The 26,112-nt window shown below is 44.3% G+C and overlaps 1 protein-coding gene across 4 annotated transcripts in view; it reads left to right on the top strand.

Moving 5' to 3' along the window:
* The window catches only part of GARNL3 (GTPase activating Rap/RanGAP domain like 3), a 1,295,083-nt gene that overhangs the window by 897,211 nt on the left and 371,760 nt on the right, over positions 1 to 26,112 (top strand). For all 4 annotated transcript variants that reach the window (XM_069609500.1, XM_069609499.1, XM_069609501.1 and 1 more), the window contains 4 exons: positions 1,896 to 2,004; positions 21,218 to 21,263; positions 23,408 to 23,514; positions 25,597 to 25,712. In XM_069609500.1, the coding sequence (XP_069465601.1) occupies positions 1,896 to 2,004; positions 21,218 to 21,263; positions 23,408 to 23,514; positions 25,597 to 25,712 (378 nt within the window). The remainder of the gene's footprint in view (positions 1 to 1,895; positions 2,005 to 21,217; positions 21,264 to 23,407; positions 23,515 to 25,596; positions 25,713 to 26,112) is intronic.

The raw sequence follows: 26,112 nt of genomic DNA, 5'->3' as shown, positions 1-26,112 counted from the left end.
TTCTATTTGCAAATTCCCTATCCCCCACCTCGGTGCTAAGCAACTTTGTACAGGCAGCTGTGATGACATCAGCGAACCAGCTTTTGGCCAAGACTAAGTTGCAGGGAAGTTTTGAAGGTCCGGGTTCGCCTCAGTGACTTTGCCCAGTGTTGTGTGTGACAACTGGGGTCCAGCGGTCTTGTGAGAGAGACTAGTTGTAACATTCTTGCATTTTATATTTTTCAATGACAAAGTGGTTTTTTATTGGTTTTATTGATGTGTGTGTATGTGTGTTGTGTCTTTATCTAGCGTGTGGGATGTATATTTAACTATGTGTAGGTTACTTTGGTACTTTATTGTTGCCACTAACCTAACTAAAACCATTCATAAACACAATGAATGAATGGTAAAAGGCTATGCACATTCCTAAATCGAACATAGAAAAAGATATGGCAAATCTAGGGTGATGGGATATCCCTCAAAGAGGCAGAGCAAAACCATGAAGTGTTGTTGAAGAGACAGTCTTTTAGGACCAAGCCAGGGGTGGGGGGTGGAGAGTTGTTGTTTTCACGATTTGACATTTGTATTCAATAAACTGTTGTCACAGGAGGTGGAACCACCTAAAAGCAGTGTTATCTGAGATGAGGAAGACATAGTAAGAAGTCTTGCCCTGCTATTCTTTCTGAAACCATTTGTTCCGTGTTGCCCGTCTTTTTCTGTTTTTCCCCTCCACAGCCCATAGCCTGTATACCTTTAAAAACACTATCTCAGATGTTTACACTTGTCCCAAAGAGTACAATTTCTTTTGAAGTCTTCCGTCTATGTTCCACTCGTGCCCTTGGGGTATACTGTGACCCAGGAACCTGGCTCTTCACCCTGCATACACAGAGCTTTTTGGGCTGATGTGATGACGAGGCTTTCTCTCCCCTCCACCACAACCACAATCCTCTCACTCGGAGTCCTTCGTGCCAATATCACCTCTCAATTTATTTCACAAATTCACCATGATGATGGGGAGACATTGCTCTCTCCTGTTGGAAATCTCTACGTTTAGGCCAATGACTGAATGGCCCTGGAGTCTATTCTCACCTATTAAGCATTAGAGAACTTTGATGCACGAGCTCTGCTCTCCAGTCCTAGTCGACTCCTCTACAACAGCGGACAACCACGCCCAAATCATTTGAGCCTTTCAGCCCTTGGATTCTCCACTTTGGATAACTTGTCCCCAAGAGTCTCTGCCAAACGGCAAGAAGCAGGTCAGTGCTCAGGACCCAGCTATGTATGACCTGCACCCATCAACACCACAGGTTTTGCATAACCCTCTCCTGCTATACCACTTACAACCGCACTCACCCCTTTTTCCAACAGAGCTATGATATGATATGGCATTTATAACGCGCTTATACCAAAGTATTTCAAGGCGCGACGAGGCAAGGGAGTGGGAACAAAGGGAGGACAGACAACGATCCTACGAGGCCAGGTGTCATTCATTTTGCGCAAGTGCATAGGATGGTGGAAGGGGAAAGTGCAGGGGGAGGGGGCGGTACATGGCATAGAATAATAACAATAGGTAATGTAACGGCCAGCAGGTGGCAAGTGCAAAGGTAAGTGCAGACATCAGGTGTCAAGTGCTGGTAGTGCTGCAAGGCCAACAAAAGGGAAAAAGGCTGGGATATCTCATCACTTTACATCACATTGCAATAGAGGGCAGTGTGCTCTTAGTCTGAGCTTTTATTGACACCATATTTGTAGATCACATTCTCTCAGTGCTTAGTTGTGATGTTCTCCGTCATTTACTCAAACAGCGAGAAATGCAGTGCTTCATACAGCTTTTTCCATGGCTCGTGATACACAAAAGTACACCGTTTGCATCTCCTCTGGTATCTAAAACAATCTTGATGATATTCCTTCTGCAGGTGGAACGGAAGCGCCATATTGGGAACGACATCGTTACCATAGTGTTTCAGGAAGGGGAGGAGTCTTCTCCATCCTTCAAACCGTCCATGATTCGCTCCCACTTCACACGTATCCTTTGCTCTTGCTTGTTCTTGTACACAAAGTGACCATGGACTGCATCAGATAATGGAGTCTCAGCTGTTTCAGGTGATATTTTTTGAGGAAGACATCGCAGTATCAAAGCCTGTTTTGTGGATCGATGCATATAACGAGAGTGGAATGCGTTCTGTTTATATAATGAAGGCGTCCCAATTTGATGAGTGTAAATTATACGTGTATGCATCAAATCATTGCATAATTCTTTTTGTCAGGGACTAGAGGAGGGGTCTGCACTCTGCGGCTCGCAAGATGTTTTGGACTACAACTCCCATTCCCCTGGACCATAGACTGTGCTGGGTAATACTGAGGCGATTTGTGGTCCAAAGCTCGTGGTGAGCTGAAGGTTGCAGATCTCTGGAGTGGAGGCTCTTTTGAAAGGGACAGGGAAGTTTGGAATACAGGCAATGATTAGGAACCATTGGGACACGCAATATAAAAATCGCTTGCACCTAGGTGTGGAGTAATTCTTCCCTTGGCCCTGAGATGGATTATAGGAAATGCCAAGGCTGAGGGTAGGCGAGGGCTTCAGGGGAGGTGTCAAGCTGCAGGAGTCCCAGTCTATTCTTCCACTAGACCACTTGGTTGAAATGGGGCTTTGTAGCTTCTCCCTACGGAGGCGGGCACTATGGGCCGCTCCAATGGGGCAAGTGAAGTCCATGCTGCTTGCATCCTGCATAATGGCCTGGGTCGATGGTATCTCTCCCCTTCCATTGTGAGTGTGGAAGGATGAGGGATGGATGTATGCCTGGGATGTGGGAGGTGTGAATGTCAAAGCCGGAGATGCTTCCATTCCTGCTTCCTGATGTGCTACTGCAACTACATAAAACCAAGAAGAACCTTTTATTGGGACCAGAGGAGTGTGGATGCTTTCATTTATCAGCCTTCCTTTAATGCAACGCCGGTGACAAGGTGCTCTTGCTGAGACGAAGGCCATCTGAAGTGGGCACCCACCGCCTCCAAACTACCATCCGTCACAGAAACACCATGCGTTCAGTTCATTCTACCTCCAGAAGTCCTTATCTGATGTCTAGTTCCTTTAACCTACTTGAGTCATATGTTAAGCTTATGGCTTGCAAGGTACAGCTGCAAGGTGCACCTGGTCACATGTTGCTCATTTTTCCATGTAGATTTCAAGGCGCATTCTCTCCGTGGTCTCTATTGTGCTGATCAAGGGAGGCCAGTAATGACACATGGACCTCACAAGTTCTTTATTCATTTGAGCAATCGACCCCCAGCCCAAAGAACTTTTGCTGCAATACCTGTAAACTTCACATCGGCCGGGGTTAGGGGGCTGGGGATGCTTGAACTGAAATCTGGTGCACTCCCTCAGAGAGCTACTGAGGGTCTGAAGGACACGGCTTGCTTTTGCTTTGGAATCTCTATGGTGTGAACTCTCACTCTTCACGTCATGACCATGTGTGGGTGCTATATGACTGATTTACAAGAATGTATATGTATTAACAGTACATTGTAAGAGCTGAGGTGTAGGGCCATTTCTCATGAATTGTGGTGTTCAGACAATTGCCTTGCCCACCTAGATCTGCTAGCGACACAAACCTTCCACTGTGGGGATTACACTTAGACAACAGGATTTTCTGATTAGACTGAATATTTAGTTCAATGCTCGAGTTATTCTTTAATAGCACTCTGGGCAGAGGAGCCAACCAATCAGGTTGCTCAGATCACAGGCTGAATCTCACATTCTCAGCCTGCGTTCCGAGCAGCCTGATGGCTGCATCCCCCACCCTGTCAACTTCCTCCCACCCTCCCTTGCCCTCCAGTTTTCCGTACCCTTCCCACCCATCCCGCCCCACTTACCTGACTGCTTTGGTAGGGGTGCTCAGCCACCGCCGCCACTCAGTGTCCTCGCCGGCTGCTATGGAAATAGAAGAGGGACTCCATATGGAGCTTTGTCTTGCAGCTCCATGGTTGCCATTTGGGGAAGTATTTTGTTTGAATTTACGGGACGCTGCGAGACATCCTGTTCATTCAAACCAATTACATTGCTGTTAGCACCCCAGGTTCAAAAACCTGGGGTGCAAATTGCAATAAACACCCATTCTGGGGGCTGCACCACCTGGTGGCGCCGGGCCTAGTATTAAGTATAACTTGGGAATGCGGGCCGTTCCCTCCTGGGGAAAGCCCCCAGAACTGGTACGTATTGCTATAGAGAGCTCCCTAACAGCCCCTTAAGTCTCAATGGAACCTAATTAGGGACATTTGTGCTTGCTGTGGCCAACATTTCAGACTTCTGAGGGTGAAGTTTGCAAATGTATGTATGGATGTGTATGGGATTCCTTGTATAAGAGAGGTGTTCACAGCAGAGTAGGTGTGGTGTTTTACATTTTTGAATGAATGTGGAATGTTGAGTGAGTGATATATGCATGGAATTTAAGAGGTGGGAATGTGTCAACAAAAGGCAATTGGCGGTCAGAGACACTGAAGGGATGATACTACTGGTAGCGTGCATTGCCTTCCTTCTTACCTACATACTTGATGTACCCTGCAACTACTTTGAATAAAGAACAACCCTTTTTGTACCAGAGGACTACAACTTCTTTAATGCACCTGGCTCACTTGAATATTGAGCATAACAGAACTGCCTTATTTGCACCTGCAAAAGTCTAGACGAAAGCCTTGTGGTTTCACACCAAAATCTGCATGTGGCAGCCTACGTCCGACACTGCTGTTTTTCGATAATGGGCAATACACACTACTGCGCAGGAGACACGCCTAGAGTCAGCTGATCCACACTGCTCATGTCTGTGGTTTGACTCTTTATGTGTACCAAAGCATATCGATACAAAGGAAATCAAACTCTAAAATATTTATCAAGTGCAACCCATCTTCTTCGTCACTGGAATATTGTGCTTCAGTCCCAGAGGTCCAATATCCTGTCAACCACACATAGACAACAGCAAACATCATGTATGTCATTTGCTAGAATACCATAAAATACAGATTCAGGCATGCACAGATTACATGCAGACACACACACAGACATAAACACGTTCATTTCGAGTTCAGAGGTACCTGAAAAAAACAGGTGGCAATCGGGTTTCCTCCTGTTTTTTTCAGTCCTTCTGATTATGTGTTAACAAACCCATAAGGGGGTCATACCACCAGCATCTGTATGGAGGTTCTACATCTGCAAAGAAGGAAGTGTTACCGTGGATGGCAATACCTCAACTCTCCAATGAAGTCCAATGGGACTGAAAAATGAGGCAGCAATTCCACATGTACCACCAGTGGTAACTTTTATTTTTTTCAGAGGGATTAGCACTGCTAACACCTCCAAACTCATAATGTGGCCCACAGGAAAAACAATTTCCATTAGACAGATGCCCAGTCAGGTTTATTTACTGTATTGCTTTTTATAAAATATTTTCTGTTCTTTTTTAGCATTGAAAGTAGTTTTTTTAGTCGGCTGTTGACTCAAAAGGGACTGTAAGGAATTGCCACCTGGCAAGTGTATGAAAGCCTTGTCTCAAAAAGGGGTAATCTACCAACCAGATTACCCTTTTCTGTCAACTCCATGCCAAAAGCATAGTGCATACGTGCCCTGATTCATCAGTAGCCTGATCCACGGCACCCGCTCTACTCATGGCACAGAGCAGGTTCCAAGGTCATGAAATGCCCACTTGACGGCGCATCGACAGGCAAGTCCCAGTGGCATAGAGGTGGTTTTTAACATATTCCCCTCTGTCCCCAAAACTACGATGATCACGAGTCACCCATACTGGTGGCAGGGTAAACTGTAAATTAAAGTTAGGCATTTAGGCATAGTGCATGGTGCTACTTATGATCATGACCACCACATTCTATTTGATATCGCATATGTCAAGCTCAACTATGGAGGGTGATGTGTACTCTGGTCAGCCGGGTGTAGCCCATCAAATGGCAGGACAGGATCTTGGAGGGCCAGGCTTCCTCGTTGATCTCTTTGTGAGGGAAATAAACACCCTCCATTGAGATAGCCGCATAGTAGGCAACTGTCCTGGGCCTGGGCATCAAGAGAACATACCCATTCAAAAGCAGTAGCCTCACACCAGGGTGCTGTATCACTAAAGGTATTTCTTCTTAGTGAGCAGGATTATGATAGGTAGGAGGACTCTGGTCAATGGAAGAAGAGTTCCATCATCTTGATTATCACTGTCCCTCTCTCTCTTCCCTGTCCCCTCCACTTCCTCTGGAGCAAAGCACTTTGGGTGTGACTTCATCAGGGCGAAGTCCATTCTGTTCCAGAGCAGCGTTTGGACCACTAAGGCAGCCTAACTTTAGTCCAATCACCTGTGGACTTTTGCCCTTAAAAGGAAAGGTCCACCCCCGTTGGCAGATTTTCACTCAGTTAGTCTCAGATCGTTTAATGCTACAGATCCGTTTTGAAGATTCTCACTGGACTTCCTTTGGGAGAGTTCTACTCTCCAAAGCCACAGCCTAAGGTGAAGAAGGAATCAACCAAGGCAGAAAGAAGACCTGTCCCCTGCTACTCCCAAGGCACATCTGGAGTAACCTCTGCTGTGGATTAGGACCTACTATTCTGCACCGGAATCTCCTGAGCTGGGACAGCACACCCTGAACTGAACCATTCTATCCTTGAGTCCCGCTGAGTGGGCCTCACAGCAACCAGAGGGCTAGACCAGCCGAAGCTCCACATTCTGCCGCAGCAACCCGCTCACTCCATGCTCACTGCACCTAGAGCAAGAGGAAGTCGCTGGCGCTGGTTGCTGCATTCCTTCCCTACATTGAGCATTGCTTGCACCTTTGACCAGCTCGATACTGCAATGTGTCCATGCTAAAATTCATCAACTGATAGGCCCATAGGGATTGTGCAGCACCGGGACTTGAACCGAATCACTCAGAGTCACACGCTAACTGTAACCGGGGGTTACAGCCATGGCTCGCCCCTGCTAGCCCTTGACTGGCCACCTCATTGGTCTCACATTGATGCACCCTAGATCACCACTTTCAAGGATCGTTGCCCATCGACTCAAACCCTCCCAGCAGCTAAAGCCTGACTCGGCCTAGCCAACTGCGAACCATCCATGGAACTGCCCGACCTGCATCTTTGATTGCCGTCCTTTTACCACACAGAACAACTGCATTCACCCTGAGTTTACACATGCCTGCTGCTGGGGGCTCCATGACGCTATGTGCCCAAACTGAGTCTGATGAGCTTGTGTCTACATTTGACTCCGGGTCTGACTGCGTCAGCCCTCCAAGAAATGGATCCAGGTACTGCTGACTCTGAAATGCCCCTCTGTCCACTTGGACCCTAGAGACTGGTTAGGTCACGAGTGCTCCTTTTTTACACACAAGGTATCCTTTTTGTGTTTAGTACTTTACCTACCACCCCTGGAACTACGCTCAGAGTGCTACTTTCTCCAGTCTGTTGCATCTTCTCTGTTCTTCCTTCGAGGTGCATTTTTGTGTAGTATTTTCTATTTGTTCTATCTGAAGATGGTGTGCTTGATCAAAGTATATGTATTTTTATAGAAACTTGAATGGATATTCCCTTTATTTTGGACTGTGATACAGTGTTGTTTGGGTCAATACTGGTTCACCTTCACACCCCTCTTGAGAGTATAGCTTTCCCTCGGCTCACGTTACTGCAAAAGGCAAGGGAGGCATATCCATTAACTGTGCCTGTTTTACCCTTATGATTGCATTGTGTTCCTTGTTTGTAGAAGTGTGAGGGTGGAGGGGTGCATGGTATCCCTACTCCTCCTTGAACTCCTTCAGAGCAGAATCCAATTTGTCCCAATGGGCTACAGTTTTCTTTGTTAGGCCATATAACAGCCCTGAGAAGCAATACATCTGTTGTAAAATAAAATGCGGGGCACATTTCAAGCGTTGGCAACAACAGCAGTTTGGGATTTTGTATAAGTTTCAAATGGCAATGTAGTGTGTTGTAAAAAATAGGTGATGGTGAATTTTGAAAGTTTGTGATTTATTTTATTTATAAAGTTGTATTGTTTATATTTCTGCAGATTTATTCAAAATCCATAATTGTGGCAATATCCCTGCACTTGAATTCGTGTCTCAATGCAACTGGCAGTGGCCATTGATTTTAATTAAAAAGAACATGGATTACAATTGAACAAACTAAATGTCAATTTCTTTAAATTCATTTTTTCAACACATTTAATTTTGGAAGATGACAGAACTGAGACATAGGACATCAAACTGATTTATCATCGATTACAAAATTGGGCCAAGTTATAAAACTGGGATTGGATTTCAGAACTTTCTAGTCCACAAATTAATCATTATTACAAATCTCCCGCGCAAACGTGATTGTTCTTTGGGTAATATGAAGTTTTCCAAATTGAAGCAATGCACCTTTTACTAAAACATGATAATGAAATAGCTCAGTAGATTAACTGTTTACTACCAAGACACATCTGTTTCCAGAACGAATGAATGCACCAATATACCTTCATACAGCACTCATTGGCAGGGGTCTGCAACTTGTGGCTATTCAGATGTTTTGGACTATCACTCCCATGATACCTCATTATTGGCTATTATGGATAGGGCTGATGGAAGTTGTAGTCCAAAACGTCTGGAGGGTGTGACAAATCACAGGATTCTGTCACTTCTCCCCAGTCGGGAGCCTTTCCCGGTGAGGCTACGGAGGTGAGCCCACTCTACAATACCCTCCCTAATGATAGAGTCAAGCGGGACCTCACTGGGAGAGACTCTCCCTCTGGGGACAAGGACTCCAATTCTTATGAAGAACTCCCTAAGCAACATATCATTAATACACCTTCAAAAACATCCAGTGAAGAAAGACATGTAGAACAAAGTAAAATAGGTTGTCATCTAAAGATTCTAAATGTACCTATGAAGGAAAGTGTATATGGTACTGAAACAAAGAAAACCTTTAGAAGAATGCTGCGTATGAGTCAAACAGAGAGGAAGGACTTTGACATTGCCCCGGGGAAGTCCCACAGCAGCGTAATAAAAGTTAGAGGTGGAGACATCAAGGAATGGAAAACCTGAAAGTTTCAGACCTGCGCGCCGATGTATGCTGAAGGAAACCTGGACGTGCAGCGTCCGACATGAAGGAGAAGCCCAGGTGCGGTGTCAGAAAAGAGAGTAGACACGAGAATCTGTTTGAGATGCAAGGCGTCCTGATCTGGAGCAAGGGATAAGTGGTGGCGTGACCATTAGCAAGTCTTGTTGGACCAGTGGGTCCATGAATGACGCTAATACCAATTCCTTTGAGGAAACGCAAAGGGAACCAATGGAAGAAAGAATGGGAATGCCATGTATGCGACTGCAGAAGTTACAAGAAGCCAACCTGACAAGCAAACAAGAGGGGTGATGTTATCCCTGAATAATCCAGGTAACGGGGAAAGAGGGAGACACAGGAGGGGAACCGAAGATCATTATTTGAGGGCTCCTACTTGTCTCAGTCGAGAAAAAGTATCAAGAGTAGATAAACAGAGTGAGAATTATCATTGGAAAACTTCTACTCATCTCAGTTGAGACAAAGCGTAAATAATAAATGAAGAGAGTGAGAATCATTACTGAAACGCCCATACTCTCAGACAAGATAAAGTATCATGAGTAAATGAAGAGAACGAGAATCATTACTAGAACACTTATACTTGTCGCAGTAGAGAAATAGTATTAGGAGTGTGTGAAGGACAAGATAATCACTACTGGAATGAAGGAAGAACAAGGGAAGAACCTTGAATTTGAAGGAAACGGAATAAGCGTGTCCCAAGAAAGAAGAGGGACAAACTCAATTAGAATGAGACAAGAGGAGAACAAGAAGGGGAGAATGAGTTACCAAGTGAACGAGACTGTTGAAACCTTGAAGAACCCAGTATCAGAACAGTGTCATTTGATAAGAACAGTTACCAAGAACTACCCAAGGATGCATTTCTAAACAGACCTTGTTGAAGAGCCAACTCACAGGAGAAGGGAGCCATTCTTCTGTACTTTAGTTGCTCTAGTAGTGGTAGGGTGAGGTTAAGTTAGTTTGAACAATGGACTGGTCGTGATGTGGCCTCTCACTGACGACTGATGAGGACCTCAGTTAGTTTTGTTAGGTAGGGAATACCCTTAGTATAGGGAAAGTTAGGAGTGTTCACCTTTCCTTTAATAACATCGACAGTGAGATGGAAAATCAGAATCTGTGTTCTTCTTCTGACCCGCCACAAGGGTCAAAGGTTGCACACCCTTACTCAATGGCTTTAACCATCTCCAGGTGCTAATTGCTGCTCAAATGTTGGAATCCAAGCCCACCTCTAGACTCATTCTTCAGAGGCTAATGAAACTGGAACCATTGAATTAACATAACAACACTGTTGCGTGCAACCGTTCAATGTCATGCAGAGGTTCTACTAATGCGATGTGGTTAATACGTGTGCCAAACCTGTATCGAAAGTTACTTTTCCAGCTAACGCCATCTCACCATATCACCACTTTTACAGACTTGGCTTTTCCTTTGACAAACCCTTGGTATCTGCAGATTACATTCCTTTTGTTCAATTGAAGTTAGCCAAGATTATGGCTCACGCAATGCTTGCATTTCTGAAATTAAAGCCCAGGACAGGAAATGTCGGTATTAGTGTATTCAATCCAACTACTAGTATAATTTGGTTTATAGTAAACCTTTTAAAAACACTTAGATCTGTTGTATAATGAACATTATTAAATGAACAAATAAAGCTAACATCTTGGTTTGCCATTCCCCCATCATCCTGACACTAGGCTGTTTGTACATCCTAATAGCCAGTGTGGCTAATCTCAAAGAAATCTCACTCCTCTCTAAAGAATCTCATCACAAAGTCATCTATACCATAACCAAGTTTAGACAACACAAATCTGCCAAAATACCTAGCATTGGATTTGTTAAAAAGCATACCGTTCATCATTAGATGTCGCAGGTTTACTTTATCTCACTAAGTGAAAAAGTCCTTTCTGCCCTAGGACTCTGTTATCTAGCCTTCACTCCTTCTCAGGTTTCTAGGATGTTTAGCCAAAATGGCATTCAATTCCTAACTTCTTCCTGATACTGGATTAACGCCAAATAGGGTTGAGAAATAATTCCAATTAAATAATCTTACATGCTATTAAGACAACGACTTCCCTTGTGGGTAGGATGGTTGGTACGTACTTGTGTTGTCCAATATTTAAACATTTAAAGACCCTTTTTGCCACAGAAACCGAGATATCATCATCACGCTCCATGTCAATCAGATCATTGACTGGTTACATGACTGCACATACCAGTCAGAAGCCATGTCACCGTTATGGCAAAAAGACTGCATCGTCAAGAGCCAAGTGTTGTCAATATCTCTATTGCCCTGGATCTGTAGATAATAGTTCACCAATATTGTGCATATTGTCATTGAAACCTAGAAAATGTTGCAAGTCAATCCAGAAAGGAGGCATTTGCTCTTGTACCTTTTAAAAGAAACGGTCATGCCCCTCGCATCCCACAAAACATCAATCAATTGAGAAGATGTAACATTATCTGACTTCTGAGATAGATTTTAAAATATCTTTGGTAAGTCTTAATTTCTCCATTGTGGCATATAGAGGGTACAGTTTTTGGGAGATTCATTTAGTTTACCATATTGCCTTATAATATTGTATAATGTTAGAGGTCTTAAAGGTGTAATATCTTTAAAAATGGGAGGTTGCAAACTTCTTTAACTCTTTCTCTTATGGGGATTCAATGCTTTTGTCATGGAAGCTAGGATGGTTATACCTTCTAAGGGCAATCAAAAGTTGAATACATTTTGTGATAACTTCACCCTGATTAGATCTAATATTAGGTCTATGCACTTTTGTTTCCATTTCTAGAATTCATCTTCTCATTTATTGTATTTTGATTTCAGGCCCAATATTAAATCGTTTAATTAAGTAAGGTCCACTCACTCTTCTCTTGATCTTAGCTGAGTTACTCCAAGGAAATCTGAGTGTTCCATTTTCCCATACAAAGCAGTTATTTTTTCTCTTCAATTTTCACAAGAATCTTTCGGTATAGTCTTATTTTTATCACATTTATTTGGCTAATTAAAGACAATTGGCATTCATGCTAACGTACGTCTCTTTTGGGTATGATCACAAAAAGGTTGAAATAAACTTAAAATAAATTGCTAAATGTTCAACGAACCTGAAGCATAGATATTTTAGAGTCGGCCTTCAATTTTGAATTCAGGGCAGTTCCAAGCTAACATCTGACATATCCCAAGACTCATTCAAAAACCCTTTAAAGTGATTGCAATACAGTAATATCCCAGATTGGATTTTGTGAATCGAAGAGGCCATCAACTGCTTTTAGACAATTACTTAGTATATGTTTTTCATAAGTGCACTCATGGAACTCTGAAAGTCTTTGATTCTGTTCCACTAAAGACATGCAAGTCTAGAGGCCGCTAGAGAGCCAACCAAGATGGCGGTTTCCTAGAGAGCTCTGTGTAGCCCCTAATTAATCCTGCAACATCGACGTATCTGTGGTGACCTGTTCATCTGCAGCTAATGCTGTGTGGCTGTATGAGACCTTGCTGCATAATTTGAGACCATTTTTGCTTCTGGGGGCCGAGTTTCCGCACATTTACGACCCAACCACTGCAGGCTCGCCGGCCATCTGAGATCTCACGCTGCAGGCGTGGCTGGTGGCCGAGGAAGGAAGTGCCCCAAGGAAGCCTGAACCGCCACCAAGGGCGAGCAGCCAGCGGGAGCTGAACCGGCCCTGCTGAGGGACCCGGGCTGCTTCGTGAAGGCGGGTGGACGCGTGCGCCCTCGGGCCTGGTGAGACGCAGACGTCTCCCTCCCTGCGGCAGCTCGGTTCGGGGTGAAGAAGTGACACCGATCCGCACAGGCTAACCCTGAATGGCATCCAGATAGGAGCAAACTGCGGCGTGCGCGGCTCCTCGCTCGCTCCCCATGCAGGCCTCTCGGGCTCCCCGGCCTGACCTCATGACAAAGTCAGCAGCGAGCGCAGAGGCAGGCGCCTCCACTACAAACCTCCACCAGCGCTCCACGGCGAACATATTCATACGCGAGGCAGCCAGAGTCAACACGCTCACATCCCGTGGCCAAATCCCGTGGCCAAATGTGCAGCGGAGGGGCGCCCTCCGAAACGGCCCTATCCAACGCTCCAATAACAAAGGGGTAACCGGACAGTTAACTCAAGCAGCAAAGCCCAATTTGGCACGCCAATCCCCCGCTCAACGCATGGGAACTGCCCCCAACTCCCAATTAGTGACCACAATCACCACGAGCTCCATAAACAGACGTCTACTAACCTAGGAGGCTGCACTGTGCAACACAGTCAAACCAACACAGTAAACAACATCTCCAACCAGACCGGCTTGCTGTGAAGCTGGGGAAAAAAAACATGAAAGCTGCTGGTGACGCGCTACCAAATCACGTCAGGAGCGCCATAAAGGTGACTGCCCATCATAGCTAGCCACAGGCGCGACGACCCATTCTATCTCCCCAAAGGATTAGGGGGACCTACCGCTGCAACCAAAGGCAGTCTGTGCCATGAACAAAGATTTGGAAGGCTGCTCTCGAAGAAACAATATTAGAATCATCGTGGTCAGAGAGCAACAGCTTCACACTAAAATGGAAGACCATGTTGAGCAGATCTGCATGGAACTATTTGGAAAGGAATCTCTCTCCCATCTATTTATTATAGAGAGGGCACACAGAGTCCCCAACTTCAGACCGATCCTGGGTACAAACCCACGCTCGATCATAGCCAAGCTCCTAAATTACAAAGACAGTGACACAATACTTAAAGCTGCCAGAGAAAAAGGAAACCTTCAATATGACGGGGACCAAATCCAGTTCTTCACAGACTTTTCCCCAGCAGTACAGGCGCAAAGGCGATCATACACAGATGTCAAACGGTGTTTGCAGGACAACCAAATACTATACTCAATGCTCTTTCCTGCAAAATTCTGAATCCAACATGAGGGTAAAACCCAATTTTTCAATACGCCAGAGGAGGCCAACGATTTCCTGGACCACGCCGGATGCAGACCCACCTCAAACAATAGGAGATCACAACGCAGAGACCAAATGCAAAGAGACCCACCATAGCATATCGCTCAAGCCGCGAACAGTGACGGTACCAAACTACCTCCACCAGCACTCAAGATAATCACCACAGAACCACAATCCTACAACTACAGGGAGTCATTTTCCCACTTGGAAGGCTACTAATGCCCCAAGCACAGCAATGTTAAATGTTTTGTTCACGAGGGAGGGTTCATTGTGGGCCAGTTGGGGGTTGCCCACGCAGGGGATCAATGTCACTCTCACTAAGTTATCATTGACTGTTCACCAACGCTTTACCGCAAAGTTACCGCAAACCCCTGCAACGATGACTACAAATAACAACAGCTTCTCATCCACGCCCGTGTGCCAACCACATCTGGCTGACCACGCTGAGTCCATCATTGATCATCCAACCTTCCTCCTGTGGAACCATTTAAAGAAGCCACCTGGAATATCGGAGGTGGCAACCAACCAGCCAAAATCAGAAGGATCCTTCAATACCTCAGAAGACACAAAATCAACGTTGTTATGCTACAGGAGACCCATCTCATACCGACCTCAGAACAACACTGGGCACACTCCTAGGGATGTCATAGATACTTCTCATCGTATTCATCATTTTCACGCGGGGTCGCAATCTTAATTGACAAAAAGGCCAACTTCAGCCTAATCGAATCCAAAAAAGATACAGAAGGAAGAGCCCTACTGGTGAGAGGAATCCTTGCATGAAAAGAAATAGCCCTGGTAAACTCCTATGCCCCCAACACGGACGGACCAAATAACTTCAATTGGGTCATGGCCCATCTAGGGACACACACCACAGCAACAATCATCTGGGGCGCAGACCTCAACACTCCACTAGATCCCAGAACCGATAAATCACATAATACAGCCAGTAAACCTTTCAAAGCAAGTCTTCGGGTTAATGAGATTTGTCAAGCATTTGAATTAACCGCCATCTGGAGATACACCAATACACGTTTCACTCAGCAGTCCACAATACCAGCTCATGTATTGACTACATCATGGTGTCAACCCGAAGCCCATACTGCTGGGGATCCAGCCAAATCCTCCCACAATCCTTCTCCAACCACTCAATGGTGACACTTGAGTTCACCCTATCGAGCGCCAAGCCAACTGATCTCAACTGGAGATTCAAAGCAGGATCACTAGCAGACTCCATATTTGCAACAGAGCTACATCAGGAGATCACAACCTTCCTTAAGATAAACCAGGACTCTGTGGGAAACACTGAAATGTTACGTTCGGGGAGTGTGCATGGCAAAAGAGAATGGCATTCTAAAACTAATACGACGTGAACTGACAAACAGTGAACAACATCTGAAAGAGCTCGAACTCAACTGCACCGCATCCAACGAACCACAGACCCAAGCCGATCTGAAAGAAGAATTGCTGAAATTCCAAGAATTAGCGGAGCGCGAGCTGAAGTTCCTCAGACGCAGACACCAGATCAGGCAATATGGTGAGGGCCAAAAACCTGGGGCACTTCTGGCCCACTTACTAAAAATAGACAAAACACCTGCCCGCGTGGAGCGCATCCTAGATGCACAGGGAACCCTAGACTACTACACAGAGGAGGAAATAGTTAATACATTCTGTAATTTTTTCCAAGACCTATACAGCTCCAAAAGCACCACAAGCCCTGAGATACTCCAAGATTTCCTTAATGACACCGAAGTATACTGGGTAACCAATGAACTCTGTGAACCACTAAACGCATCCATCTCACTAGAAGAAATATTAGAAGCAATAAAAACTCTTCCAAACACCAAAGCACCAGGCCCTGATGGCCTTACAGGGGAATTCTATAAATCCTATGCAGCCACCAAAGCTCCACTACTTCTCCAAGTATATGAAGAAACCCTAGAGCTAGAGATCCTCCCACCCACACTACACAAAACTAATGTGTTCTTAATACATAAGGCAGGCAAACCCCAGGAAGACTGCGCCTCGTACAGACCGATTTCCTTAATCAACCTTGATAACAAAATTCTGGCCAAAATCCTACTAGCACGACTACTCCCCCTCATGCCCACACTGGTATTAGGTGACCAGGCCGGTTTCATCCCGGGGCGCAATACAACCTACGGCATCAGACGGCTATTCGGTGTCATTGCGGCACTCAACCCAATACAACAAGCAATCGCCGTCCTACTGGATGCCGAAAAAAGGCCTTTGACTCCGTAGAGTGGCCATACCTCTTTGCGACGCTCAAACAAATGGGCTTAGGAACCTCTTTATTAAAATGATCTCGCTGCTCTATAATGACCCACGATCCTACATTAACCTAGGCAACACGAAATTCCCCAGTATCAGGCTAGAACGCGGCACCAGACAAGGCTGTCCCCTATCAGCTATCATCTTTGCCTTAATAATGGAACCCCTCGCCTCAAGACTGAGATCCCACCAACTCCACAGAGGTCTCTTTAGGCCCGCATAAACTAGTGGTCTCCCTGTATGCCGACAATGTCATTCTATTCGTCCATGATCCCCGATCTAACCTCAACCCGATTATGCGGGAAGTGATCAAATTCAGCAATATCTCAGACCTCAAGACCAACCACTCCAAATCAGTTATATTTCCCTTGACGCCAAACACCTCTAGGTACCCTGACGATCACGGGTTTAAATCGGAAAGCTCCAAAGTCCGCTACCTAGGCATCTATATGTTGCTTAACTGTAAGGAAATATTCAAAGACAACTACGCAACGACAGTAAGTTCCCTTCAGGAGCACATACACAGATGGAAGTCACTCCCATTAACACTATGGCGGAGAGCCTCATTGACAAAAATGGTGATTTGCCCAAACTCCTTTATCTATTCACAAATATACCACTGCTACTACTGCGCTCCTTTTTCCAAAAAGTCAAAAGTCTCGTCCTTGATCTAATATGGGCAGGGAAACCAGCAAGAGTCGCTCACACAACGCTGACATTACCAACATCACAAGGCGGCCTCGCACTTCCAGATATCGAGAAATACTACTGGGCAGCACAGGCACAATTCCTGAGCCACTGGTACACTACACACTTTATCCGCCCACATGTACAGGTTGACCGGGCCCTTGCATTCCCTAATCTCCTGAGAGCCGTCATTCTCAGCAATCTTCCAGTACCACACAACACGATGAACACTGTCCTCTCCTCATACGCCATCTGGAGGAAAATCGCTAGAAAATACAAGATACACACAAGATTCTCTCCCCTGCTACCAATCAAGTTCATCCCCGGCATATCCCTGATGAGCGAAAATGTATTTCACCTATGGCTCAATAAAGTCAATATCCAATCCCTTGGAGACCTGTTCCCCGAGGGCACGTTTATAACCCTGCAGATGGCCAAAGAAAGAGGAGGTAACACATTGCTTGATATATTTATCTACTTTAGACTGCGCTATACCCTACAAGCCCAGTTCCCATCATTTCCCAAACAACCAGAGATATGGGATCTACTACACAATGTAATCCAGGCCAAACGAGAGGGAAGACTAGTGTCCATGATATACAAATACCTACTAACAGATACAGCAAACACTGACACCCACACGAAACGACGATGGGAGACAGCCATTCAAGCTGCAATACTAGAGGACGACTGGACCTATATTCTTCGCCAAAACCAGAAAGTTGCCATAAACACTTGCTTCAAACAAATTAATTTAAATTTTGTGCATCAAACCTACTATACTCCTGCAAAAAAACAGCAACATCATCCGGAACTACCAGCACAATTTGAAAGATGCGGCGCGCGCCCGCGGACTTTCTCCACCTCGCCTGGAACTGTCCGGGGATATCCCGGTTCTGGTCTTCGGTCCTACAAACGACGGCCGAAATAGTTGGAGAAGAACTCGCCCCCCTCCCGACAATTGCACTTCTAAGCCTGACCAAATACTTGCAACCTCCATCAAGGAAACTAGCAGCCCTCCTCCTAGTACTGGCACGCAGGAGGATTGCCATGACATGGGGACGTGGACCTCTTCCCACACTAACAGCTTGGAAAAATGACATTACATACTGCCAAGACAAGGACACAGAATTCATAAGAACGCTGCCCCACCACGCACGACCCCCCGACATCTGGAGTCCATACATCGCCTACCTACTTTCCAACTCAGATACCTCAGACTCTCAATCACAACTTTCGCAAACGCAAAGGGCAAACGCGACCACATCACTGACAACCCACGTGGCGGACTGAAGTACAGTGAACAAATCAACAAGAACGGCGCACAAGCCAAACATTACAAGAGGGAGGGGGGTTAAGTATTGAATTTTGTATGTCGTGAACGTTAGTTGTGACTTTACCCGATTGGTTCAGATTTGTTTTGTCTTATTTGGAAAAACTAAAAAATAAAGTTTAAAAAATAAAATAAAAGACATGCAAGTCTGAATGTCTTTGATGTTTCTCCACTAAAGACATGCAACTAAGTGTCTTCAATACAGCTCCACTAAAGACTTGCATGTTTAAGAGTCTTCGGTACTGCTACACTAAAGACATGCAAGTCTGAGTGTCTTTTATATGTCTCCACTAAAGACATGCAAGTCTAAGGGCCTCATTACATGGAAGGCGGTAAGGGTTAACGGTCACCGGTAATGGCACCGGTGACCGTTAACCCTTACCGCCTTACTACGAGGTCTCTTTGCGGATTGGTACTTTCATCCTGCTTTTTAGCAGGCGTTAAAAACCAACCCACAAAGGGATCAGGGTGCTATTACGGTACCGCAATTTGCGGTACCGTAATTAGCACCTTCCCCATTCCCATAGAGCCCTATGGGGCAAAAATGGGAATGGGGAAGGGCAATGGGGAATTACCGCCCCGCCAACCTTGGAATAGGACGGTAATTCCCCTTTCCACCAAGGCGGTGCCGGTATTTTACCGGCATGGACCAAGGTGCTAATAGCACCTTGGTCCTCCGCCTACCGTGTAATGAGGCCCTAAGAGTCTTTGATACTGCTCCTCTAAAGACATGCACATACGAGGGTCTTCTATACTGCTCTTCTAAAGACTCTATAAAGTGAAGAACAATGAGAATAATGTGCAACCTTGATGCATACCTGTAGCTATGTTTATAGTTCTTTTGAGTAATCCATTAACCAATATGTGGGGCTGTTGCTTCTTCAAACAGCATATGTATATTCCAAATATGTTCATTATAAGTGCCTAATTTCTTCATAGGCTGCTAGAGAAAACTCCAGCAGACCATGTCAAAGGCCTTCTTTTCACAATGCACATAATATACAGTGTCCAGAACTTGGATTGCATCTGTTATCACCGTCACATTCTGAGTTTGGGGCACCCATTATAAATCAATGATGCTTCTCGACCACCCAGTGCAAGCCAGCACAGTCTATTGGCTATCACTTTTGCCAATCTCTTTGAATTCCTATTCAACAAAGTTACTGTTCAGTGTGATTCAAGGAGCTTGTGGGCTTTGTGTTCTGTGCTTTAAGGATAGTGACATTGGACGTCCCCTGAAGATATACAAGAATTGCTCAATCAATGTAATGTTTTGTGGGGACAAAATATTGTATACACCTCTGCCATTACTACAGCATGTTCATTTGTTGATACAGTCCTAGGCTTGACAGTAGCTACCTCTGTATCCAGTTCTTTATTTAGTTTTTATCAATCAAAGGAAGGGCAATTCCTTCCAAACAGCTGCCAATATTTGCCTTTCCTATTGCAGTATCTTGAATATGTAATTTATGATAATACAATTCAATATCTCTTGAATTCCTTAGGTTTCATCTTCATCTGTCGGTCCTCATAATGTCTATAGTACACTTCTAGCTGCCGTGTCATCAGCAGAGAAGGCTCAAGACAGCCGCTTCTTGATGCTAGTCTTCAGGTGTGCCATATCATTTCTCCATCCCTTGTCAGATGTGCCCTGTCATACACTTTGTAACTCTAATGGACGACTCATCACATTCTTATCCCAGTAATACATGTATGGTTGCCCTTTAACTTAGTATTAGCCTATTCTGAATGTGCAGCCCTGGTGTCTATTGCTGATTCTCTGATTTCTTTTGTTTGGCTGCAGAGCTCTCTGCATCTCTATCCTATTACTACTGCTCCCCGCCCCCACTTTTTTACCCTGTTTTCCTTTCTGCTTGCCCCACAAGCTAAGATCTGGTTACCGCAGGTGGAAGCAAAATGCACCATCTTCTCAGACAAAGTACTGGCTCTGTGAAACCACTACTGTGGTCATTGGCACGGTATACAATCTTCATAACATAAAATAATAGCTATTAGAAGCCATGTCATAGCTATCCTCTAAGTCACGCAGGAATGTCTAGATGTTTGATTTTGTATATGTTCCTCTACCAACCTTTACACAGTAGTCACAAAGTTTTGTTGTGTAAAAAACTGTGCTCTACAGTCCACCATGGGCAACATGACAGAAACCTTGCACCAGTGCAAGTACAGTTTTACACAGTGTTAGCACTAGGGCAACCATTGCCCTAGTGCAAAAAGGAATTGAAAAAATATGTTTTTATTTTGCACTAGGTCAGTTGTTGCTCAGGTTTCTGTAATCTGACCAAGGTTGGAGTCTCCTCTTCCTCTCTGTCTCAATTGCAGGCATAGGTGCTGTATGAGAACACTTACATCTAGGGTGAATAGTGCATTAAGCATTGGCATGGAATGTGAAAGCAGAAATAGGTCAATCCATGCTACTGGTTTGTAATGTCATTGTATGTAGCGCATCATACTGAATGCGTTCTGTGTCTAACTGCTGTAATGAATACTGTAAATATTACTCAGATTATGGACCTTGGAAGGATGAAGGGCTGAGTCTGTCCTACTAATATACAGAACTTTGCCTGCAGGTGATGCACAGCTCTGGGACATACGCTTAACTCACTGAGCTACCTTACTGGAGAGAACCAGCATAAGACAGAGACATGAGGCTCAGAAACTAAGGAGGGACTTGTTGCGTGTTTCTATCAAAGAGGAGCTTGGGGGAGGGGAGGCGTGGGCAGAAATGTTACAGGGGTCTACAACCCATTTAGTTGATGGTTTATAAATTACGTTGGTCTGGCTATTTCGTGTCCTCATGTTTTCTTTAACAAGCCACCATCCATTTTCTGAAAATAAAGCAACAGTAATTTTCTTTGACCCACATGGTAGATATTTTTGCCTTAGTAAGATATAACAAGCAAAATGACAGTTACAGGTAAGTCGAAGTAGAATTATATTTTTCCTCGACTGAGTTAATTCGTTTTGTAGCGACCTAAAACCATAGATTGGCAGCAGAGACATATACCGACCACCATGACCTTCCAGTTGTTTAGTATGAGCTTCAAGACCATAATGACATTACAGGATTGTGACTATATGGCCTTTGAACCCGTTGATAGTATAGGAAGTAGTATCATCCAAGTAGATACAAAATCCAAAATAAATCTCAACATTCATTAGATAAATGCAATTTCTAAGTAAAACAGATAAAAGACTCTTTTATTGATACCCATGCCTTAACCTGGTACTGCAACCATATGCCAGAGTGTTACCATTGTATGCCAGGGTGCTGTCTGCACATGCCAGGGACACATCCATCAAGAAACATGATACTCCCATTACATAGCAAGATGCTATCATCCTTTGCCCAGAGTGTTCCCTGCTTGTCCCACTCCCAGCACCCAGTTGTCTCTGACCTTAAAGGGCTCTGGCTTCTTTTCTATAGAAAGACTAGGTAGGCTGAGGTCTGCCGGGTCACTAGTGTGTGTGGTTCTCTACCACCGGCCACCCATTTCTGGAAGCACTGAAGGTAGTTTCCCAGGCAGAGAGAGAAAACATGTCTGTCCATTTGAGTTCCAACTCTTGCATCTCTACTCACTAGGTTCCCCTTCCTGAATTTTCAGGGTGGGGACAGAGAGTGGGAGCCTGATTTGTGCTGCCACATCAGGTGAAAACAGCAAGGTGGTGGGGAGACTGGAGCCCATGGGGTTGCAACAGCCTCTCTCTAAATCTTTCTGCCTCTACTCTTCAACCTTTACAACTTATCCAGAACAGGACAGCAAGACTTGTCCTTGGCTTCAAGCCCTGGGATCGTATCTCTCCAGCTCTGAAATCTCTTCAATGGCTCCCGTGGCTTCAAGGATAAACTTCAAGACCCTCTGCATAATCCAAAAGGCTTTCTGGGTCCTAGGACTGCTCTACCTCCAACTTTCTATTCCAAAACATCTTCCTTCTCGAGCTCATCCACCTCCAACTCTCTGAGGGTCAGACGCTTCTCCAAGCAGAGAGTTGGGTGCAGATCTATCTCTTCGGCTGGGGCCTCACTCTGGAACAGTCTCCCTGCCTCTCTCAAACTTGAGCAGAACCACCTCTGGTTCCGGAAGCAACCCAAGGCCTTCCTTTTTGCTTCCGCTTTCTCTCTTCCTCTCCCCTGCTGATGCACCTGACTGCTCTGCGCACTGGTCACCCTCTGAACTCGGGCCCAGGCTTCTGCATGTCCAGTTGCTCTCGCACTGCCTCCGGGCTCCCCAGCACCTACGGGTCTGTATCTGCAACCCTACAGTCCCTTCTCTCTTCACTTATGAGCCTCCCGCTGGCTGCACTTGTGTGTTAACTGCACTTCCCCCTTCCCATGCCCCGGCACTTCTCCCCTTCCCCCTTCCACACTTGCATGATCTGAATGACACAAGGCCTAGTAAGATCGTTATTTTGTCCTCTGTTTGTTTCCTCCTCTTTGTCTTGTCGTGCCTAGAAACGCTTGTGTACAGGCGTGCTATAAATGCCACATGATATCATGGGGGGGCGGGTATTTTAATTCTTTGATCTGACTCCCCATGCACCTTTCTTTTAAGTATTAGCAGGTGGGATTGTGCAGGGATAGGAGATGTATGACTTCTTGCCACTGCATGTTACCCTAGGGAGTGGCGCATCAACTGGATGACGTTTTCCAGAGAGTAGGCTGCACCATGATAGATGGGACCAGTGAAGTCTTCCCCAAGTCCCCCTGTCAATGGTCTTCAACGCTGAATAAACTTTCCTGTTTCCAACCCACATGTGAGAAGACACAATGGGGAAAGCAAGGCCTATACTTGCTCCATCTCTGGTGAGCTTTGGCCTCCTCCCTTTCAAACATTTCTTTCCCCCATTACAGCACAACTTCCTAGTGTTACCTCCGACACATGTCCCTGCACATGTACCTCATCAGCCAATGAAATATTGATGAGGAGCTAGGGGAGTTACTTGGGATGGGAGCTCAAGAGAGCAGTGGATGCTTGTGTCTGATATCCCCCTTCATCACAGCTGTCAATAGCATGACCTAAATGAGAGTTTTGAATCCTAATGTATGATTTTTGTTATCAGACTGAAAATATTTTCTGAAGAAAGCGTCCCACTCTTTGGTCCGCCTCTTCCATCCCCTCCAGTGTTCACGGACCACCAGGAATTCAGAGATTTTGTCCTAGTCAAGTGTAAGTATGACTTTACAGACAGCACCCACTATCCAAATATTGCTAATATTGTGGTTATAATTTCATGTCTGAGCTATTGATAGTCTCCACTTGTCTGTGAAACAATTTCCAAAGAAGAACACTTTCTCGTTTCTGGAGTTCTTCACACAGTAATGGAGTTAGATTTCTTTGGGCATTTGGACCCTGATATGATGTCAAGAACAGACTCTATCTAACCTCACTTATGCAGTATGTTTCTGGTGTCCTACATTTTTACCCTAAAATAATGTCGAGAGTAGACGCTATCTACACTCACATATGAATGTCTTTATCAGTCATCCTACATTTTGACCCTAAAATAATGTTGAGAGTAGACGCTATCTACACTCACGTGTGCATGTCTTTTCCGTTCATCCTACATTTTGACCCTAAAATAATGTCGAGAGTAGACGCTATCTACACTCACGTATGCATGTCTTTATCAGTCATCCTACATTTTGACTCTAAGATAATGTCGAGAGTAGACGCTATCTACACTCACTTATGTATGTCTTTTTCATTCATCCTACATTTTGTCCCTAAGATAATGTTGAGAGTAGAAGCTATCTACACTCACTTGTGCATTTCTTTTTCATTTATCCTACATTTTGTCCCTAAGATAATGTCGAGAGTAGAAGCTATCTCCACTCACATATGCATGTCTTTATCAGTCATCTTACATTTTGACCCTAAGTTTTTGTCGAGAGTAGACGCTACCCACACTCACTTGTGCATGTCTTTTGCATTCATCCTACATTTCGACCCTAAGATAATGTCGAGAGTAGAAGCTATCTACACTCACTTATGTATGTCTTTTCATTCATCCTACATTTTGTCCCTAAGATAATGTCGAGAGTAGACGCTACCTACACTCACTTATGTATGTCTTTTTCATTCATCCAACATTTTGTCACTAAGATAATGTCGAGAGTAGAACCTATCTACACTCACTTATGTATGTCTTTTTCATTTATCCTACATTTTGTCCCTAAGATAATGTCGAGAGTAGAACCTATCTACACTCACTTATGTATGTCTTTTTCATTTATCCTACATTTTGTCCCTAAGATAATGTCGAGAGTAGAAGCTATCAACACTCACTTATGTATGCTTTTTCATTTATCCTACATTTTTGTCCCTAAAATAATGTCGAGAGTAGAAGCTCTCTACACTCACTTATGTATGTCTTTTTCATTCATCCTACATTTTGACCCTAAAATAATGTGAAGAGTAGAAGCTATCTACACTAACTTGTGCGTGTCTTTTTCATTCATCCTACATTTTGTCCCCAAGATAATGTTGAGAGTAGAAGCTATCAACACTCACTTATGTATGCTTTTTCATTTATCCTACATTTTTGTCCCTAAAATAATGTCGAGAGTAGAAGCTCTCTACACTCACTTATGTATGTCTTTTTCATTCATCCTACATTTTGACCCTAAAATAATGTGAAGAGTAGAAGCTATCTACACTAACTTGTGCGTGTCTTTTTCATTCATCCTACATTTTGTCCCCAAGATAATGTTGAGAGTAGAAGCTATCAACACTCACTTATGTATGTCTTTTTCATTTATCCTAAATTTTTGTCCCTAAAATAATGTCGAGAGTAGAAGCTCTCTACACTCACTTATGTATGTCTTTTTCATTCATCCTACATTTTGACCCTAAGATAATGTTGAGAGTAGAAGCTATCTTTTTATTCATCCTGCCCCTCGACCCAAAGATGATGTTGAGAATAGAAGCTATCGACACTCACCTATGTATATCTTTTTCAAACATCCTCAACTCTGATTAAATATTGTTTTTAGAGAAAAAGCCATAAAAGCATGTCCACTTGAAAATACTTGACTGCCATTGCTCCCAAGCCTTTACCATTGCGAAACACTGAAAAGAACCACTCCCTAAATTTACATAGGCCCATAAATGAAAATTGATTTCACAGTCTGCGCGCTACAAACAAATTAAACAAAATATGTAATCTTAGTCAGAACAAGTCTCCCTTTTTAACAAATTCCTCTATTTCTCCTATTTTCTTTATTGATGCTTTTTGTACATATGTTTCAGTAATAAATGGGGAGAAGGCCACATTGGAAACCCCAACATTTGCGCAGAAGCGGCAGCGCACTCTGGATATGCTCATCCGGTCGTTATATCAGGATCTCATGCCAGATTTGCACAAGGTAAGTGAGATGCCGTGTCTGTGCATTGTGTGTCCTTCCATCATCACTGTCTCCACAGCTGCAAGTGTTATCTGTCAGAAACAAGAACAAAACAGTTTATTTCCAGGGTGACAAAAGTATAGACCGATCAGAACCTCATATCTTATTTTCCTTTAAATTCTAAAGTTGTTCAAAGATTTCACTGGGATAAACTATAGTCTCCCAGTTATTTTTTGTTTTAGTTTTTTTGCTTTTCTTGCATCAGTACAAATTAATATAGAAGACCAAACAATACACAGTGTATACTTTTTACTCAACCAATGCATCCCTGCACAGCCCTCACAAGCCCAAAGCACCCAAGAATGGCTAGATGCACGCCCCCCCCTCCTCCCTAAAATCTGCTAGAAACCATACTGATATC

This window comes from Ambystoma mexicanum, chromosome 8 (genome assembly GCF_040938575.1).
Source record: "Ambystoma mexicanum isolate Mex_15411 chromosome 8, UKY_AmexF1_1, whole genome shotgun sequence".
NCBI lineage: Eukaryota > Metazoa > Chordata > Amphibia > Caudata > Ambystomatidae > Ambystoma > Ambystoma mexicanum.
This window is presented reverse-complemented; position numbering and strand designations above follow the sequence as displayed.